General features: G+C 54.8%; 1 protein-coding gene across 1 annotated transcript in view; it reads right to left on the bottom strand.

Moving 5' to 3' along the window:
- The window catches only part of LOC147706698 (phosphofurin acidic cluster sorting protein 2-like), an 825,692-nt gene that overhangs the window by 569,905 nt on the left and 235,009 nt on the right, over nt 1-20,778 (bottom strand). The window contains exon 2 of the mRNA XM_086925834.1: nt 6,734-6,821. Coding sequence (XP_086781960.1) covers nt 6,734-6,821 — 88 coding nt within the window. The remainder of the gene's footprint in view (nt 1-6,733; nt 6,822-20,778) is intronic.

The raw sequence follows: 20,778 nt of genomic DNA, 5'->3' as shown, positions 1-20,778 counted from the left end.
ATAATACATAGAATCTGCGCGTTTAGACAACATAAACTAAGGGATAAGATTCCAGACACCCCCGCAGGATATGTTAGCCTTAGGACCAGCTAGCTCACAGTGCCACCATCGGCCCCCTAACCTTACCAAGGAGCAAATAGTTTCTGGCAACCACCGAACATGACAACCCTGGATCCTTGAAGGACCGTGAAACCGTACAGTACATTTCGCTTAGTAAATCGTGCTCACTTAGTCTCATTGAGATACAAAAATAAACTGTGGGGACGTTTTTCAACAAGCATTGATTGAACCAGCGTCATTCAGGTATAAAACATGTTTGCTGAGCCAATCATTAGAGAGAAACAGATATTTAAGATTACAAGCACCGACAGAGTAAACATAAAGTAGAATTCTACCATGGTGCTAAAACAGTGAATATATGCAGGCATATAAACATGGCAGGAATCAAGCGTACTCCTACAATGCAAACCCTAGCTAAGTGTACCTACAATGTATGTGGGTGTAAGGCCAAGAACCCCCCAGGAAAGAGAAACCCCCATTACCTGATGGAGAGAACGAAGGAATCCGTCTTGGTGTCGAGGTGGACACCCCGCAAGGGATGTAAGACCACTGCGTGCAGAGACCTCAGCGTCTCGTGTCAGCGTGGAAGCTTGTCCTCTGGATACCCAAAAGGTACCCTCAGGGGATCTACCTCGATATGTAACGGCTTGCCATTACGAATAGTGGACCGGTCATCCAAGGATGACGTTGAGGGGACATAGAGGTGATGAGGGGGACAGAGAGGCAATGTCTGGGATGAGGGGGACAGAGAGGCAATGTCTGGGATGAGGGGGACAGAGAGGCAATGTCTGGGATGAGGGGGACAGAGAGGTAATGCCTGGGATGAGGGGGACAGAGAGGCAATGTCTGGGATGAGGGGGACAGAGAGGTAATGTGTGGGATGAGGGGGACAACGAGGAAATGTCTGGGATGAGGGGGACAACTAGGCAATGTCTGGGATGAGGGGGACAGAGAGGTAATGCCTGGGATGAGGGGGACAGAGAGGCAATGTCTGGGATGAGGGGGACAGAGAGGTAATGTGTGGGATGAGGGGGACAACGAGGAAATGTCTGGGATGAGGGGGACAACGAGGCAATGTCTGGGATGAGGGGGACAACGAGGCAATGTCTGGGATGAGGGGGACAACGAGGCAATGTCTGGGATGAGGGGGACAAAGAGGCAATGTCTGGGATGAGGGGAACAGAGAGGCAATGTCTGGGATGAGGGGAACAGAGAGGCAATGTCTGGGATGAGGGGGACAGAGAGGCAATGTCTGGGATGAGGGGGACAAAGAGGCAATGTCCGGGATGAGGGGGACAGAGAAGCAATGTCTGGGATGAGGGGGACAAAGAGGCAATGTCTGGGATGAGGTGGACAGAGAGGCAATGTCTGGGATGAGGGGGACAACGAGGCAATGTCTGGGATGAGGGGGACAATGAGGCAATGTCTGGGATGAGGGGGACAGAGAGGCAATGTCTGGGATGAGGGGAACAGAGAGGCAATGTCTGGGATGAGGGGGACAGAGAAGCAATGTCTGGGATGAGGGGGACAATGAGGCAATGTCTGGGATGAGGGGGGCAAAGAGGCAATGTCTGGGATGAGGGGGGCAAAGAGGCAATGTCTGGGTTGAGGGGGACAGAGAGGCAATGTCTGGGATGAGGGGGACAGAGAGGTAATGTCTGGGATGAGGGGGACAGAGAGGCAATGTGTGGGATGAGGGGGACAGAGAGGTTATGTCTGGGATGAGGGGGACAACGAGGCAATGTCTGGGATGAGGGGGACAACGAGGCAATGTCTGGGATGAGGGGGACAAAGAGGCAATGTCTGGGATGAGGGGGACAAAGAGGCAATGTCTGGGATGAGGGGAACAGAGAGGCAATGTCTGGGATGAGGGGGACAGAGAGGCAATGTCTGGGATGAGGGGGACAGAGAGGCAATGTCTGGGATGAGGGGGACAGAGAAGCAATGTCTGGGATGAGGGGGACAATGAGGCAATGTCTGGGATGAGGGGGACAATGAGGCAATGTCTGGGATGAGGGGGGCAAAGAGGCAATGTCTGGGTTGAGGGGGACAGAGAGGCAATGTCTGGGATGAGGGGGACAGAGAGGTAATGTCTGGGATGAGGGGGACAGAGAGGTAATGTCTGGGATGAGGGGGACAGAGAGGCAATGTGTGGGATGAGGGGGACAGAGAGGTAATGTCTGGGATGAGGGGGACAACGAGGCAATGTCTGGGATGAGGGGGACAACGAGGCAATGTCTGGGATGAGGGGGACAAAGAGGCAATGTCTAGGATGAGGGGGACAGAGAGGTAATGTCTGGGATGAGGGGGACAGAGAGGCAATGTCTGGGATGAGGGGGCAGAGAGGCAATGTCTGGGATGAGGGGGACAACGAAGCAATGTCTGGGATGAGGGGGACAGAGAGGCAATGTCTGGGATGAGGGGGACAGAGAGGTAATGTCTGGGATGAGGGGGACAAAGAGGCAATGTCTGGGATGAGGGGGACAGGGAAGCAATGTCTGGGATGAGGGGGACAGAGAGACAATGTCTGGGATGAGGGGGACAAAGAGGCAATATCTGGGATGAGGGGGACAGAGAGGCAATGTCTGGGATGAGAGGGAAAAAGAGGCAATGTCTGGGATGAGGGGGACAGAGAGGCAATGTCTGGGATGAGGGACACAGAGAGGCAATGTCTGGGATGAGGGGGACAAAGAGGCAATGTCTGGGATGAGGGGGACAAAGAGGCAATATCTGGGTTGAGGGGGACAGAGAAGCAATGTCTGGGATGAGGGGGACAAAGAGGCAATGTCTGGGATGAGGTGGACAGAGAGGCAATGTCTGGGATGAGGGGGACAACGAGGCAATGTCTGGGATGAGGGGGACAATGAGGCAATGTCTGGGATGAGGGGGACAAAGAGGCAATGACTGGAATGGGGCTTTGGTCTATCGTCCACCAGGGCCGAGTGCCAACTTCTCACTCTCCCTAGTTGAAGTATTGGCCCTGCATTTCAAAGTTGGAAATGATTTTCTACTTCTAGGAGACTTTAATGTTCATGGGGACCTTCCCAAAAATCCCAAGACCTTATCTTTTTTGGCGGACCTATCTTTATTAGGACTCATACAACATAACAAAGGCCCTACTCACTTAGCAGGTCATACATTGGATATGATCTTTTCCAACTCCACTAAGATCGCATGCCGACCTTCCATTCAGGTGAAATGGTCAGACCATTTTGTAATTGAATTTTCCCTATTGGGTTTGGATAAACCTAGCTTCTGATAACATTCAATCGGCCCTATCAAAGTTTAACTCTGCCATTTTAACTGCGGTTGACTCTTTGGCCCCCATGAAATTATGTAAAGAGCGTCCCATTTCTTGTCAGGAGGCGTGGTATACTGATAAATTGCGGTCAGATAAACAGGCTTGTAGAAAGTTAGAAAAAGCCTGGAGAAAAACACATCCTGAGGAAGATAAAAAGGATTATTATACTGCCCTGTCTACATATCACAAAAACATTAGACTGGCCCGAAAAAACCACATTGCCTCGCAATTAACGGAGGCGGGCAACTCCTCTAAGGTTTTATACCGGATTTTACAAGCCTTCACTAAACCTACAGCTTGAGAAAGTCTTATGTATCCTCACAATCATTATGTGATGATATCTACTTCTCTTTTAGGAATAAAATAGAGTTGATATATGACAAAATCATCAAGACTACAAACCCTATGGATGGCCCCCCCACACCCCCCCCTTCACTCCCGGACCACTGATACCGCCACTCTCACTGCCTTCCCAGCAGTCAGTCAGAGCGATATTGAGACACTAATAGGTCAAATTAAGACAGGGTCCCCTTTAGATCTTATCCCTGCCAGAATTGTTTCCTCCTTGGGCAATTCCCTTTGTCCTATGATTCAGACTCTGGTGAATCTCTCTCTTGCTGAGGGTCAGGTGCCACAGGAATGGAAGAAAGCTCTTGTAAATCCCATCCGTAAGAACTCTGCTCCTTCCTGGATGGACTTATCCAACCTTCGCCCCATATCTCTTCTCCCATACCTGAGCAAGATGACAGAAAAGCATATCAACGCCTATCTGTCAAATTTCATCGAGCTAACTGGAGGTTTAGACCATTCCCAGTCCGGATTGAGGCCCAACTACAGCACGGAATCGGCGCTCCTCTCTGTGACTGATACCATTAGAATGTCACAGGATAAGGGGACCTATGTGATTCTGGTGCTGTTGGACCTGTCCGCAGCCTTCGACACAATATTGCATGAAATCTTGCTCAGTCGTCTGCAGGAGGCAATGTCTGGGATGAGGGGGACAGAGAGTAATGTCCGGGAAGAGGGGAACAGAGAGGCAATGTCTGGGATGAGGGAGACAACGAGGCAATGTCTGGGATGAGGGGGACAGAGAGTAATGTCTGGGATGAGGGGGACAGAGAGGTAATGTCTGGGATGAGGGGGACTGAGAGTAATGTCTGGGATGAGGGGGACAGAGAGTAATGTCTGGGATGAGGGGGACAGAGAGGTAATGTCTGGTGAGGGGGACAAAGAGGCAATGTCTGGGATGAGGGGGACAGAGTAATGTCTGGGATGAGGGGGACAGAGTAATGTCTGGGATGAGGGGGACTGAGAGTAAAGTCTGGGATGAGGGGGACAGAGAGGTAATGTCTGGTGAGGGGGACAAAGAGGAAATGTCTGGGATGAGGGGGACAGAGAGGTAATGTATGGTGAGGGGGACAGAGAGGTAATGTCTGGGATGAGGGGGACAGAGTAATGTCTGGGATGAGGGGGACTGAGAGTAAAGTCTGGGATGAGGGGGACTGAGAGTAAAGTCTGGGATGAGGGGGACAGAGAGGTAATGTCTGGTGAGGGGGACAAAGAGGAAATGTCTGGGATGAGGGGGACAGAGAGGTAATGTATGGTGAGGGGGACAGAGAGGTAATGTCTGGGATGAGGGGGACAGAGTAATGTCTGGGATGAGGGGGACAGAGAGGTAATGTCTGGGATGAGGGGGACTGAGAGTAATGTCTGGGATGAGGGGGACAGAGAGGTAATGTCTGGTGAGGGGGACAAAGAGGCAATGTCTGGGATTAGGGGAGCAAAGAGGCAATGTCTGGGATGAGGGGGACTGAGAGTAATGTCAGGGATGAGGGGGACTGAGAGTAATGTCTGGGATGAGGGGGACAGAGAGGTAACGTCTGGTGAGGGGGACAAAGAGGCAATGTCTGGGATGAGGGGGACAGAGAGGCAATGTCTGGGATGAGGGGGACAAAGAGGCAATGTCTGGGATGGGGGGGACAGATAGTAATGTCGGGATGAGGGGGACAGAGAGTAATGTTGGGATGAGGGGGACAGAGAGGTAATGTCTGGGATGAGGGGGACAGAGTAATGTCTGGGATGAGGGGGACAGAGAAATGTCTGGGATGAGGGGGACTGAGAGTAAAGTCTGGGATGAGGGGGACAGAGAGGTAATGTCTGGTGAGGGGGACAAAGAGGAAATGTCTGGGATGAGGGGGACAGAGAGGTAATGTATGGTGAGGGGGACAAAGAGGCAATGTCTGGGATGAGGGGGACAGTGAGGCAATGTCTGGGATGAGGGAGACAGAGAGGTAATGTCTGGGATGAGGGGGACAGAGAGGTCATGTCTGGGATGAGGGGGACAAAGAGGCAATGTCTGGGATGAGGGGGACAGAGAGTAATGTCGGGATGAGGGGGACAGAGAGGTAATGTCTGGGATGAGGGGGACTGAGAGTAATGTCTGGGATGAGGGGGACTGAGAGTAATGTCTGGGATGAGGGGGACAGAGAGGTAATGTCTGGTGAGGGGGACAAAGAGGCAATGTCTGGGATGAGGGGGACAGAGAGGTAATGTCTGGTGAGGGGGACAAAGAGGCAATGTCTGGGATGAGGGGGACAATGAGGCAATGTCTGGGATGAGGGGGACAGAGAGGTAATGTCTGGGATGAGGGGGACAGAGAGGTAATGTCTGGGATGAGGGGGACATACAGGTAATGACTGGGATGAGGAGGACAGACACTGGGAGTGCCAGGAGGACGCTGGAAGTGCCCGGAGGAGTGCTAGGATGACGTTGGGAGTGCCAGCAGAAGGCGGAAGAGCCTTCTTCCACATCACAGCAAAGACCAGGAACGAGCTCCCAGTCAACATCAGACGCTCCCCCACTTTCACAAAGTGCCTCAAGACATGGCTAATTGACTGAACCGGAGGCACACCCTCCTCCCTCCCAGCGCCTTGAGACCCTCATGGGTGAGTAGCTTGCTTAATAAGCCCCCCTGATTGATTGATTGACTGAGCCTTGCTCTGGGGTCCAGGTGAGGGTGGGCGGGGTTTGCTCTCACACTGCTGATGTGTCCCAGTGAAGGGATTCACTCGACAATAAATGACTGGGACGAGGATGAGTGGGACTGAGAGTAATGAAGATTATCATTCAATGCCACAAGTGTCCAGCAGGAGGCTCCACCGTGGCCTGTAAAGAGGTGCATGGCTTCTGCCGGGTCACCCTATAGGCTGGGTTCGACTGACACTCCCGGGGAAGGGCTGCAAGTCTCATATCAGTGCCTAGAGACCGCCTGAGGGGTGATACTTGTGCGTTAAATGAATACAAACTACATGACGACCTGGAGCAGACAATGGACTGTTATCACTTCAAAACGGTTCATTTAGCTTCTTTTACCTGAATCTTCACCGCAATGACAACAGAATTCAGCTCTCTGTCGAGTTCTTTCAGGACGGTGAGTTTCTTCAGCGTCAAACTGCAGAGCCTGGAGGAGACACAAAGCAAGGAGGCCTTAGCGAGGCGCTATGTATAACTGCGAAGTCAGGAGGGGACATAAAGCAAGGAGGCCTTAGCGTGGCGCTATGTATAACTACAGAACCTGGAGGAGACACAAAGCAAGGAGGCCTTAGCGAGGCGCTATGTACAACTGCACAGCCTGGAGGAGACACAAAGCAAGGAGGCCTTAGCGAGGCGCTATGTATAACTGCAGAACCTGGAGGAGACACAAAGCAAGGAGGCCTTAGCGAGGCGCTATGTACAACTGCACAGCCTGGAGGAGACACAAAGCAAGGAGGCCTTAGCGAGGCGCTATGTACAACTGCACAGCCTGGAGGAGACACAAAGCAAAGAGGCCTTAGCGAAGCGCTATGTATAACTGCAGAACCTGGAGGAGACACAAAGCAAGGAGGCCTTAGCGAGGCGCTATGTACAACTGCACAGCCTGGAGGAGACACAAAGCAAGGAGGCCTTAGCGAGGCGCTATGTATAACTGCAGAACCTGGAGGAGACACAAAGCAAGGAGGCCTTAGCGAGGCGCTATGCACAGCTGCGGAGACTGGAGGAGACACAAAGCAAGGATGCCTTAGCGAGGCGCTTTGTACAACGGTAGAGCCTGGAGGAGACACAAAGCAAGGAGGCCTTAGCGAGGCGCTATGTATAACTGCAGAACCTGGAGGAGACACAAAGCAAGGAGGCCTTAGCGAGGCGCTATGTACAACTGCACAGCCTGGAGGAGACACAAAGCAAAGAGGCCTTAGCGAGGCGCTATGTATAACTGCAGAACCTGGAGGAGACACAAAGCAAGGAGGCCTTAGCGAGGCGCTATGTACAACTGCACAGCCTGGAGGAGACACAAAGCAAGGAGGCCTTAGCGAGGCGCTATGTATAACTGCAGAACCTGGAGGAGACACAAAGCAAGGAGGCCTTAGCGAGGCGCTATGTACAACTGCAGAGCCTGGAGGAGACACAAAGCAAGGAGGCCTTAGCGAGGCGCTATGTACAACTGCACAGCCTGGAGGAGACACAACGCAAGGAGGCCTTAGCGAGGCGCTATGTACAACTGCGGAGTCAGGAGGGGACATAAAGCAAAAAGGCCTTAGCGAGGCGCTATGTACAACTGCAGAGCCTGGAGGAGACACAAAGCAAGGAGGCCTTAGCGAGGCGCTATGTACAACTGCGGAGCCTGGAGGAGACACAAAGCAAGGAGGCCTTAGCGAGGCGCTATGTACAACTGCAGAGCCTGGAGGAGACACAAAGCAAGGAGGCCTTAGCGAGGCGCTATGTACAACTGCACAGCCTGGAGGAGACACAAAGCAAGGAGGCCTTAGCGAGGCGCTATGTACAACTGCGGAGTCAGGAGGGGACATAAAGCAAAAAGGCCTTAGCGAGGCGCTATGTACAACTGTGGGGCCTGGAGGAGACACAAAGCAAGGAGGCCTTAGCGAGGCGCTATATACAACTGCGGAGTCAGGAGGGGACATAAAGCAAGAAGGCCTTAGCGAGGCGCTATGTACAACTGCGGAGTCAGGAGGGGACATAAAGCAAGAAGGCCTTAGCGAGGCGCTATGTACAACTGCACAGCCTGGAGGAGACACAAAGCAAGGAGGCCTTAGCGAGGCGCTATGTACAACTGCGGAGTCAGGAGGGGACATAATGCAAAAAGGCCTTAGCGAGGCGCTATGTACAACTGCGAAGTCTGGAGGAGACCCAAAGCAAGGAGGCCTTAGCGAGGCGCTATGTACAACTGCAGAGCCTGGAGGAGACACAAAGCAAGGAGTCCTTAGCGAGGCGCTATGTACAACTGCGGAGTCAGGAGGGGACATAAAGCAAGAAGGCCTTAGCGAGGCGCTATGTACAACTGCACAGCCTGGAAGAGACACAAAGCAAGGTGGCCTTAGCGAGGCTCTATGTACAACTGCGGAGTCAGGAGGGGACATAAAGCAAAAAGGCCTTAGCGAGGCGCTATGTACAACTGTGGGGCCTGGAGGAGACACAAAGCAAGGAGGCCTTAGCGAGGCGCTATGTACAACTGCAGAGTCTGGAGGGGACACAAAGCAAGGAGACCTTAGCGAGGCGCTATGTTAAACTGTGGAGCCTGGAGGAGACACAAAGCAAGGAGGCCGTAGCGAGGCGCTATGTACAACTGCAGTGCCTGGAGGAGACACAAAGCAAGGAGGCCTTAGCGAGGCGCTATGTACAAATGCAGAACCAGGAGGAGACACAAAGCAAGGAGGCCTTAGCGAGGCGCTATGTACAACTGCACAGCCTGGAGGAGACACAAAGCAAGGAGTCCTTAGCGAGGCGCTATGTACAACTGTGGGGCCTGGAGGAGACACAAAGCAAGGAGGCCTTAGCGAGGCGCTATGTACAACTGCGGAGCCTGAAGGAGACACAAAGCAAGGAGGCCTTAGCGAGGCGCTATGTACAACTGCAGAGCCTGGAGGAGACACAAAGCAAGGAGTCCTTAGCGAGGCGCTATGTACATCTGTGGGGCCTGGAGGAGACACAAAGCAAGGAGGCCTTAGCGAGGCGCTATGTACAACTGCGAAGTCAGGAGGGGACATAAAGCAAGAAGGCCTTATCAAGGCGCTATGTACAACTGCGAAGTCTGGAGGGGACCTAAAGCAAGAAGGCCTTAGCGAGGCGCTATGTACAACTGTGGGGCCTGGAGGAGACACAAAGCAAGGAGGCCTTAGCGAGGCGCTATGTACAACTGCGGAGTCCGGAGGAGACACAAAGCAAGGAGGCCTTAGCGAGGCGCTATGTACAACTGCAGAGCCTGGAGGAGACACAAAGCAAGGAGTCCTTAGCGAGGCGCTATGTACAACTGTGGGGCCTGGAGGAGACACAAAGCAAGGAGGCCTTAGCGAGGTGCTAAATACAACTGCGAAGTCAGGAGGGGAGATAAAGCAAGAAGGCCTTAGCGAGGCGCTATGTACAACTGCGAAGTCTGGAGGAGACCCAAAGCAAGGAGGCCTTAGCGAGGCGCTATGTACAACTGCAGAGCCTGGAGGAGACACAAAGCAAGGAGTCCTTAGCGAGGCGCTATGTACAACTGCGGAGTCAGGAGGGGACATAAAGCAAGAAGGCCTTAGCGAGGCGCTATGTACAACTGCACAGCCTGGAGGAGACACAAAGCAAGGAGTCCTTAGCGAGGCGCTATGTACAACTGCGGAGTCAGGAGGGGACATAAAGCAAAAAGGCCTTAGCGAGGCGCTATGTACAACTGCGGAGTCAGGAGGGGACATAAAGCAAAAAGGCCTTAGCGAGGCGCTATGTACAACTGTGGGGCCTGGAGGAGACACAAAGCAAGGAGGCCTTAGCAAGGCGCTATGTACAACTGCACAGCCTGGAGGAGACACAAAGCAAGGAGTCCTTAGCGAGGCGCTATGTACAACTGTGGGGCCTGGAGGAGACACAAAGCAAGGAGGCCTTAGCGAGGCGCTATGTACAACTGCGAAGTCAGGAGGGGAGATAAAGCAAGAAGGCCTTAGCGAGGCGCTATGTACAACTGCGAAGTCTGGAGGAGACCCAAAGCAAGGAGGCCTTAGCGAGGCGCTATGTACAACTGCAGAGCCTGGAGGAGACACAAAGCAAGGAGTCCTTAGCGAGGCGCTATGTACAACTGCGGAGTCAGGAGGGGACATAAAGCAAGAAGGCCTTAGCGAGGCGCTATGTACAACTGCACAGCCTGGAGGAGACACAAAGCAAGGAGTCCTTAGCGAGGCGCTATGTACAACTGCGGAGTCAGGAGGGGACATAAAGCAAAAAGGCCTTAGCGAGGCGCTATGTACAACTGCGGAGTCAGGAGGGGACATAAAGCAAAAAGGCCTTAGCGAGGCACTATGTACAACTGTGGGGCCTGGAGGAGACACAAAGCAAGGAGGCCTTAGCAAGGCGCTATGTACAACTGCACAGCCTGGAGGAGACACAAAGCAAGGAGTCCTTAGCGAGGCGCTATGTACAACTGTGGGGCCTGGAGGAGACACAAAGCAAGGAGGCCTTAGCGAGGCGCTATGTACAACTGCGGAGCCTGGAGGAGACACAAAGCAAGGAGGCCTTAGCGAGGCGCTATGTACAACTGCAGAGCCTGGAGGAGACACAAAGCAAGGAGTCCTTAGCGAGGCTCTATGTACAACTGTGGGGCCAGTAGGAAACACAAAGCAAGGAGGCCTTAGCGAGGCGCTATGTACAACTGCACAGCCTGGAGGAGACACAAAGCAAGGAGGCCTTAGCGAGGCGCTATGTACAACTGCAGAGTCAGGAGGAGACACAAAGCAAGGAGGCCTTAGCGAGGCGCTATGTACAACTGCGGAGCCTGGAGGAGAAACAAAGCAAGGAGGCCGCAACGAGGCGCTATGCACAACTGCGGAGCCTGGAGGAGACACAAAGCAAGGAGGCCTTAGCGAGGCGCTATGTACAACTGCGGAGTCTGGAGGAGACACAAAGCAAGGAGGCCTTAGCGAGGCGCTATGTACAACTGCAGAGTCAGGAGGAGACACAAAGCAAGGAGGCCTTAGCGAGGCGCTACGTACAACTGCGGAGCCTGGAGGAGAAACAAAGCAAGGAGGCCGCAACGAGGCGCTATGCACAACTGCGGAGCCTGGCGGAGAAACAAAACAAGGAGGCCGCAGCGAGGCGCTATGTACAACTGCGGAGCCTTGAGGAGACTCAAAGCAAGGATGCCTTAGCGAGGCGCTATGCACAACTGCAGAGCCTTGAGGAGACACAAAGCAAGGAGGCCTTAGCGAGGCGCTATGCACAACTGCGGAGACTGGAGGAGACACAAAGCAAGAATGCCTTAGCGAGGCGCTTTGTACAACGGCAGAGCCTGGAGGAGAAACAAAACAAGGAGGCCGCAACGAGGCGCTATGCACAACTGCGGAGCCTGGAGGAGACACAAAGCAAGGAGGCCGCAGCGAGGCGCTATGCACAACTGCGGAGCCTTTAGGAGACAACCAGAGAGGCCTTAGCGAGGCGCTATGTACAACTGCGGAGTCAGGAGGAGACACAAAGCAAGGAGGCCACAGTGAGGCGCTATGTACAACTGCAGAGCCTGGAGGAGACACAAAGCAAGGAGGCCTTAGCGAGGCGCTATGTACAACTGCACAGCCTGGAGGAGACACAAAGCAAGGAGGCCTTAGCGAGGCGCTATGTATAACTGCAGAACCTGGAGGAGACACAAAGCAAGGAGGCCTTAGCGAGGCGCTATGTACAACTGCACAGCCTGGAGGAGACACAAAGCAAGGAGGCCTTAGCGAGGCGCTATGTACAACTGCACAGCCTGGAGGAGACACAAAGCAAAGAGGCCTTAGCGAAGCGCTATGTATAACTGCAGAACCTGGAGGAGACACAAAGCAAGGAGGCCTTAGCGAGGCGCTATGTACAACTGCACAGCCTGGAGGAGACACAAAGCAAGGAGGCCTTAGCGAGGCGCTATGTATAACTGCAGAACCTGGAGGAGACACAAAGCAAGGAGGCCTTAGCGAGGCGCTATGCACAGCTGCGGAGACTGGAGGAGACACAAAGCAAGGATGCCTTAGCGAGGCGCTTTGTACAACGGTAGAGCCTGGAGGAGACACAAAGCAAGGAGGCCTTAGCGAGGCGCTATGTATAACTGCAGAACCTGGAGGAGACACAAAGCAAGGAGGCCTTAGCGAGGCGCTATGTACAACTGCACAGCCTGGAGGAGACACAAAGCAAAGAGGCCTTAGCGAGGCGCTATGTATAACTGCAGAACCTGGAGGAGACACAAAGCAAGGAGGCCTTAGCGAGGCGCTATGTACAACTGCACAGCCTGGAGGAGACACAAAGCAAGGAGGCCTTAGCGAGGCGCTATGTATAACTGCAGAACCTGGAGGAGACACAAAGCAAGGAGGCCTTAGCGAGGCGCTATGTACAACTGCAGAGCCTGGAGGAGACACAAAGCAAGGAGGCCTTAGCGAGGCGCTATGTACAACTGCACAGCCTGGAGGAGACACAACGCAAGGAGGCCTTAGCGAGGCGCTATGTACAACTGCGGAGTCAGGAGGGGACATAAAGCAAAAAGGCCTTAGCGAGGCGCTATGTACAACTGCAGAGCCTGGAGGAGACACAAAGCAAGGAGGCCTTAGCGAGGCGCTATGTACAACTGCGGAGCCTGGAGGAGACACAAAGCAAGGAGGCCTTAGCGAGGCGCTATGTACAACTGCAGAGCCTGGAGGAGACACAAAGCAAGGAGGCCTTAGCGAGGCGCTATGTACAACTGCACAGCCTGGAGGAGACACAAAGCAAGGAGGCCTTAGCGAGGCGCTATGTACAACTGCGGAGTCAGGAGGGGACATAAAGCAAAAAGGCCTTAGCGAGGCGCTATGTACAACTGTGGGGCCTGGAGGAGACACAAAGCAAGGAGGCCTTAGCGAGGCGCTATATACAACTGCGGAGTCAGGAGGGGACATAAAGCAAGAAGGCCTTAGCGAGGCGCTATGTACAACTGCGGAGTCAGGAGGGGACATAAAGCAAGAAGGCCTTAGCGAGGCGCTATGTACAACTGCACAGCCTGGAGGAGACACAAAGCAAGGAGGCCTTAGCGAGGCGCTATGTACAACTGCGGAGTCAGGAGGGGACATAATGCAAAAAGGCCTTAGCGAGGCGCTATGTACAACTGCACAGCCTGGAAGAGACACAAAGCAAGGTGGCCTTAGCGAGGCTCTATGTACAACTGCGGAGTCAGGAGGGGACATAAAGCAAAAAGGCCTTAGCGAGGCGCTATGTACAACTGTGGGGCCTGGAGGAGACACAAAGCAAGGAGGCCTTAGCGAGGCGCTATGTACAACTGCAGAGTCTGGAGGGGACACAAAGCAAGGAGACCTTAGCGAGGCGCTATGTTAAACTGTGGAGCCTGGAGGAGACACAAAGCAAGGAGGCCGTAGCGAGGCGCTATGTACAACTGCAGTGCCTGGAGGAGACACAAAGCAAGGAGGCCTTAGCGAGGCGCTATGTACAAATGCAGAACCAGGAGGAGACACAAAGCAAGGAGGCCTTAGCGAGGCGCTATGTACAACTGCACAGCCTGGAGGAGACACAAAGCAAGGAGTCCTTAGCGAGGCGCTATGTACAACTGTGGGGCCTGGAGGAGACACAAAGCAAGGAGGCCTTAGCGAGGCGCTATGTACAACTGCGGAGCCTGAAGGAGACACAAAGCAAGGAGGCCTCAGCGAGGCGCTATGTACAACTGCAGAGCCTGGAGGAGACACAAAGCAAGGAGTCCTTAGCGAGGCGCTATGTACATCTGTGGGGCCTGGAGGAGACACAAAGCAAGGAGGCCTTAGCGAGGCGCTATGTACAACTGCGAAGTCAGGAGGGGACATAAAGCAAGAAGGCCTTATCAAGGCGCTATGTACAACTGCGAAGTCTGGAGGGGACCTAAAGCAAGAAGGCCTTAGCGAGGCGCTATGTACAACTGTGGGGCCTGGAGGAGACACAAAGCAAGGAGGCCTTAGCGAGGCGCTATGTACAACTGCGGAGTCCGGAGGAGACACAAAGCAAGGAGGCCTTAGCGAGGCGCTATGTACAACTGCAGAGCCTGGAGGAGACACAAAGCAAGGAGTCCTTAGCGAGGCGCTATGTACAACTGTGGGGCCTGGAGGAGACACAAAGCAAGGAGGCCTTAGCGAGGTGCTAAGTACAACTGCGAAGTCAGGAGGGGAGATAAAGCAAGAAGGCCTTAGCGAGGCGCTATGTACAACTGCGAAGTCTGGAGGAGACCCAAAGCAAGGAGGCCTTAGCGAGGCGCTATGTACAACTGCAGAGCCTGGAGGAGACACAAAGCAAGGAGTCCTTAGCGAGGCGCTATGTACAACTGCGGAGTCAGGAGGGGACATAAAGCAAGAAGGCCTTAGCGAGGCGCTATGTACAACTGCACAGCCTGGAGGAGACACAAAGCAAGGAGTCCTTAGCGAGGCGCTATGTACAACTGCGGAGTCAGGAGGGGACATAAAGCAAAAAGGCCTTAGCGAGGCGCTATGTACAACTGCGGAGTCAGGAGGGGACATAAAGCAAAAAGGCCTTAGCGAGGCGCTATGTACAACTGTGGGGCCTGGAGGAGACACAAAGCAAGGAGGCCTTAGCAAGGCGCTATGTACAACTGCACAGCCTGGAGGAGACACAAAGCAAGGAGTCCTTAGCGAGGCGCTATGTACAACTGTGGGGCCTGGAGGAGACACAAAGCAAGGAGGCCTTAGCGAGGCGCTATGTACAACTGCGAAGTCAGGAGGGGAGATAAAGCAAGAAGGCCTTAGCGAGGCGCTATGTACAACTGCGAAGTCTGGAGGAGACACAAAGCAAGGATGCCTTAGCGAGGCGCTATGCACAACTGCAGAGTCAGGAGGGGACATAAAGCAAGAAGGCCTTAGCGAGGTGCTATGTACAACTGCATAGTCTGGAGGGTACATAAAGCAAGAAGGCCTTAGCGAGGAGCTATGTACAACTGCAAAGTCTGGAGGGGACACAAAGCAAGGAGGCCTTAGCGAGGCGCTATGTACAAACGCGGAGTCTGGAGGGGACACAAAGCAAGAAGGCCTTAGCGAGGCGCTATGTACAACTGCAGAGCCTGGAGGAGACACAAAGCAAGAAGGCTTTAGCGAGGCACTATGTACAACTGCGGAGCCTTGAGGAGACACAAAGCAAGGAGGCTGTAGCGAGGCGCTATGCACCCATATCACACTCAACAAGCGCTATCTCCATGAGTGCCCAGCGGCTCACACAAGCACAGGGACTCTGCGCGGGAGGGTGAAGGGGGAAGATAACATTAACTCGGCTTAGGAAAGCTTAGAGGATTACTGCTGCTGTGGCAGGAAGGCCTGGCCAGGGTGGGTGGCAGAAGAGCCCTCCCCGGAGAGAAGCGGCCTGCAGGGCGTGAATCCACCCGATCCATACCCGGTTCAATGACTATTTATAACCCAAACACTTTATCCACTTCTTGGAGGACAGAACAGGGCAAGCCTCAGAGCTATATCAACACAGAACCCCCAGTGATATCCATGGGAGGGAACCAGAGGCTGCTGGGTCTCTAGGGTGAGCTGGCCTCCAAATCTACTATATACACACAGTTATAGCTGCCCTGAAGTTGTAGTCACTTACATTACGTTACTGTGTCCCTAGTAGCAGTACTTGCTAGGAGTGCCGGGCATGGTCCTCACACACCGCCCGGTGTTCTGCTTCATCATCGGCTGTCCTCGCTCTCTAAAAACTCGGTTTCATAGAGCGGGCCTACACCCGAGGACAGGGAGGCACTTCTAATTATTTAAGTGGTGGCCCATGAAAATAATTAATTAAAAACCAATGTAATACCCCAATTTGCATTTAATCGTAGGGTGTATCACTCGGTGTTATAATCTGGGATGTGGGGATTAGAGGAACAATTACCCCATCACCACTGTAACCGTCGACGACATGTTTCTGCCCATGGCTCTAATGAGTCAGCGGCATTCTTCAGGACGAGCTCCTGTTTTTGCAATATAATACTAGATATTGCCTTCTTGTTAGGGTGACTAGTGTCTACCTCTAACATAAAGTGTGGTTCTTAGGTACCCAAAAGTAGGGTCTTTAGTGCCCCCATGGGGGGGAAGGTTCCGGGACCCCTGTAGTCATACCTGCCTCAAGGTGCGTCCTTCACCGTACACCTAGATACGTCTGCTCCTTCTCCCGATGGTCAGTGTTGGACAGGCCTCGTGGCCGGGCCGTCCCCTTCCCGCATGGCGGGTCGCGGACCCCTGCTCCTCCTGTTCCCCGGACAAGAACCACCCCTGCAACCCGCCGGGGCAACCCCCGGCCCTTGCCCGACGGAACCCTGGCTCCTGAACTCCACCGTATCGGCTGGCCCGGGTCCCTTCCAGAACCCATGTCTCCGGCCCAGCCGCCATTTTGGACACTACACGACCAGGCCTCGTGGCCTCGGGTCGACCTCGGCCTCGGGCCCAGCCAGGCCCCGACATCGAGGCACCACCATCCGCCCGGGGGGGTGAAGAGACCACTTGGCAGGTCAATGGGAGAAGGAGTGTTATTGGCTCCCCCGGCCTCCCTGGGCGCGGGCTCCACCCCCCTGCTGGGTGACTGGACTCCCTCATCCCGGACCTCCCGACCTCCAAGTGCGAGGGTCCGGACATCAAAGGGCGCCAGACCTATAACTGGGGCAGCTTCAGAGCAGGAAGGCAGTTGTATCCTGGAGTCGAGAGACACCGAGACAAACTCATCCTTTGAGGCCTGCTGGCGCTGCCGCGGCTCCTTTTCGTGAACCATCTTGAAGGCCTGCTGGCGCTGCCGCGGCTCATCCTTTCATGAACCATCTTGAAGGCCTGCTGGCGCTGCCGCGGCTCATCCTTTCGTGAACCATCTTGAAGGCCTGCTGGCGCTGCCGCGGCTCATCCTTTTCGTGAACCATCTGGAGGGCCTGCTGGCACTGCCGCGGCCCCTACTTGCGAGCCCATCAGCTCGAGGATTGTGAGCTCCCCACCTGCTACCCCCGGACCTGTCCGGTACTGAGACAGTCCCGCTACCCTTTCCCCCAAAGAGACTAGATTGACAGGATCCTCGTGTCCTGGTCCTGCTGTACCGTCAAGTACCTTGCTTAAAAGATATATAAAAGTGTGCAGAACTCATCCCTGTGTGGTGTCTATCTGTGGGGGGGGAAGTTACTTGTCTGTACGATTACCGGAGAGGGCCCTCACCGGAGGCCTCTCCCCCCTGTACTCGGCCGACCCTCCAGGTCCCCGTCTAACATTGGTGGCCATCGGCGCGATCCGAGCCGACGCATAATCGTACAGAGAGTAACTCACCCCACGACACACAGCCCCCATGACGACAAAGGAGAGTGGAACAACAGAAAAATTTCAGATGGAAAATCTGGAAGAATACAGCCACAAAGAACTAAAGCAATTTTGCATAGAGCTGGGCATTGCTACCACAGGACTAAGCACGAAAGATGACCTCAAGCACGCCTTAGAATCTTGGGTGGAGACGGAAACATCCCCACCCCAAAATCAAAGCCTCGAGACCACCGAAACAAGTACCACCCCTACAGACGAAAGAAGTTCGGGCCTCTCGTCCGAAGAGGCCCAAGAACAGGAGAAAAGCCGGCTCCACGAATTGGAGCTGGCTCGACTCCGTTTAGATGGAGAACTCAAATTGGCAGAACAAAAAATAACCCTCGAACACTTGCGGCTCAGGGAAGAACGAGAAGAGAAAAAGAGCCAGAGGGAGCTGGAAGAAAAAAGACTAGCATACGAGCATGAGCGCAACTTGAAGGAGCTAGAAATTCGATGGCAGAACAACGACCTCGGCGTCTCCGGGCACCAGAGCCCCACTGCCCCTACGGACCCCAAGGTCCACATCCCCAAGGACGTCATCAGGGAATACTACCGGAACGATGATATCCAGCAATGGTTTAAAGCCTACGAGGTAGCAAAGACCTCCCACCGAATCCCACGGAGCGACTGGGGAGCCGGGCTATGGGGAAAATTCGTTAACGAAGGAAGAGACGCCCTGCTGCAACTCCCCGACCACCAGATGACATCCTACGACCACATGAAGGCCGCCCTCCTCACTCTCTATGGGCTCACGCCCGAGATGTACCGGCAGAGATTTCGGGACTGCAAACGAATCCCTGGTACAACCTGGGTGGAGTACGTGAACTTTTTTAGCCGAGCCTTCGAGAGATGGATCAAGGGCAGCCAGGTCACCACCTACGAGCAATTATTCGACCTTATTGTATGGGAGCACCTCTCCAATAATTGCTTCGTCGAACTAAGACAGCACCTCCTTGATAGTAAACTGACCGAACCTCGGAAACTCGCATCGAAGCAGACCAATGGGAGAGCACCCGAGTCCCTCGAAGCTGGCCCAGCGAACAGAACAGAGCCTCCCAAGGGCCCCACCGCCCACGGGGGGGGAGGAGGAGGCCAGGGTCGGGGCCGGGACACCGTCAAGGTGCCCTCCACTAGCAACCCCCCGCCCCCGGCCGGAAGAGGAAGCCCTCCAAACTGACCAGGGTTCCGCTCCAACGTTACCTGCCACAAATGCCAGCGACCCAGCCACTACGCCAATGATCCCAACTGCCCGAAAAATCAGAGCCCCATGAACCGCCAGATCACCGTCGCCGCCCTGGGAGAAGAGCCGGGCCAAGAAGACGCCGAAGAGTACGAGCAGTACCAGCCCGAGTGGGAACCAGCCACCATGTCCCTGGTCTGTCTAGGGGGGAGGGACATGGTCCCGAGGGCGCCCATCCCCGCCAACACGCAGAAATACAGCCAGTGGGTCACCATCAATGGACGCCGGGCTGAAGCCCTCCGTGACACAGGGGCCAGTGTGACCGCAGTCCGCTGCCATCTGGTGACCACTGACCAGATCCTACCGAATGTACTTTGTCCAGTGCGGTCGGCAGACAACTCCGAAAGCCTGTGCCAGATGGCCCGCGTCCCCTTCGAGTGGGGGGGGGTGTCCGGCATGCTAAAAGTAACTGTCCGCGACGATGCCCCGGTGGACTGCCTTCTGGGGTTTGACCTCGAGAGCTCCCCCTGGTCAGCCGTTGAGCGGAGGGAGCACCTGGGGATGCTTGGTCTCCCTGAATGGGTCTGTGTAACGACCCGATCCATGGCCGACCGCGCCATCTCCAGCCCAGAGGAACCGGAGTGGCCCGAACCTCCTCTGCCGATCGTCACCGAAGAAACCACCCCTGAGCCTGGTCCTCCGGGGTCCGACAACGAAGAACTGGATCAACTCCAAGACCTCCCGGAGCTGGCCCAGTGGCGCCAAGAAGGTGGCCCCACTCAGGAACAGTTCCGCCAGGAACAAAGAGCGTGTCCCTCCCTCGAGGGACTCCGACAACAGGCCATAGCCCAGAGCGCAGGGGATGCCTCGGGGGCCCACTGGATCTACTGGGACAACGAGCTGCTCTACAGTGAGCAAAAGATCGCCGAGCTTGGAGCCAGCCGGGTGCTGGTGGTCCCCCTCCGATTCAGAGTCTTCCTATTGAACTTGGCACACGATGTGCCTCTTGCCGGGCACCTGGGGCAGGACAAGACGTACAGCCGCCTGGTGACCCACTTCTACTGGCCGAAGATGCGGAACGATGTAGCGAACCACTGCCGGGCCTGCCCCACCTGCCAGACCAGCGGGAAAAGCGGCCGAAAACTGAAGGTCCCCCTGCAACCCTTTCCCATCGTCACCACCCCCTTTGAGCGGGTGGGAATAGACATTGTGGGGCCCCTGGAGCCCCGGACAGCACAGGCACACCAGTTCATCCTTGTCCTGGTAGACCATGCAACCCGCTATCCCGAAGCCATACCTCTCCGGACCGTGACGGCGCCCGTGGTGGGCCGAGCCCTGATGGGGATCTTCTCGCGGGTGGGCTTCCCCCGAGAAGTCGTCAGTGACAGGGGCACGAACTTTATCTCCAGGTACATGAAGTCCCTATGGCAACAGTGCGGGGTCACCTACAAATTCACGACCCCCTATCACCCGCAAGGGAACGGACTAGTAGAGCGATTTAACCGCACCCCCAAGGGGATGATCATGGGCCTGGAAGAACCCCTACGTCGCCAATGGGACGTGCTGCTCCCGTGCCTCCTGTTCGCTTACAGGAAGGTCCCTCAGAAATCCCTGGGCTTCAGTCCGTTCGAACTCTTGTATGGACACCCCGTCCGGGGCCCCCTCAGCCTGGTCAAAGAAGGGTGGGAGGTGGCCCCTCAGAAGACTCCCCCTGATGTATACAAGTACCTCTTGACCCTCCGTAACCAGACCCGGCGGTTCAGGGAACTCGCCATGGCCAACCTCGAAGCCAGCCAAGAGGACATGAAGCGCTGGTATGATCAGAATGCCTCATCCATCGAGTTCGAGCCGGGACAACAGGTCGGGGTGATGTCCCCGGTTGAACCTTGCACCCTCCAGGACAAATGGACAGGACCCTT

The sequence above is a fragment of the Lissotriton vulgaris genome, chromosome 6 (assembly GCF_964263255.1).
Source record: "Lissotriton vulgaris chromosome 6, aLisVul1.2, whole genome shotgun sequence".
Taxonomy (NCBI): domain Eukaryota; kingdom Metazoa; phylum Chordata; class Amphibia; order Caudata; family Salamandridae; genus Lissotriton; species Lissotriton vulgaris.
The sequence above is the reverse complement of the archived record's forward strand: the minus strand, read 5'-3'. Positions and strand labels throughout refer to the sequence as shown.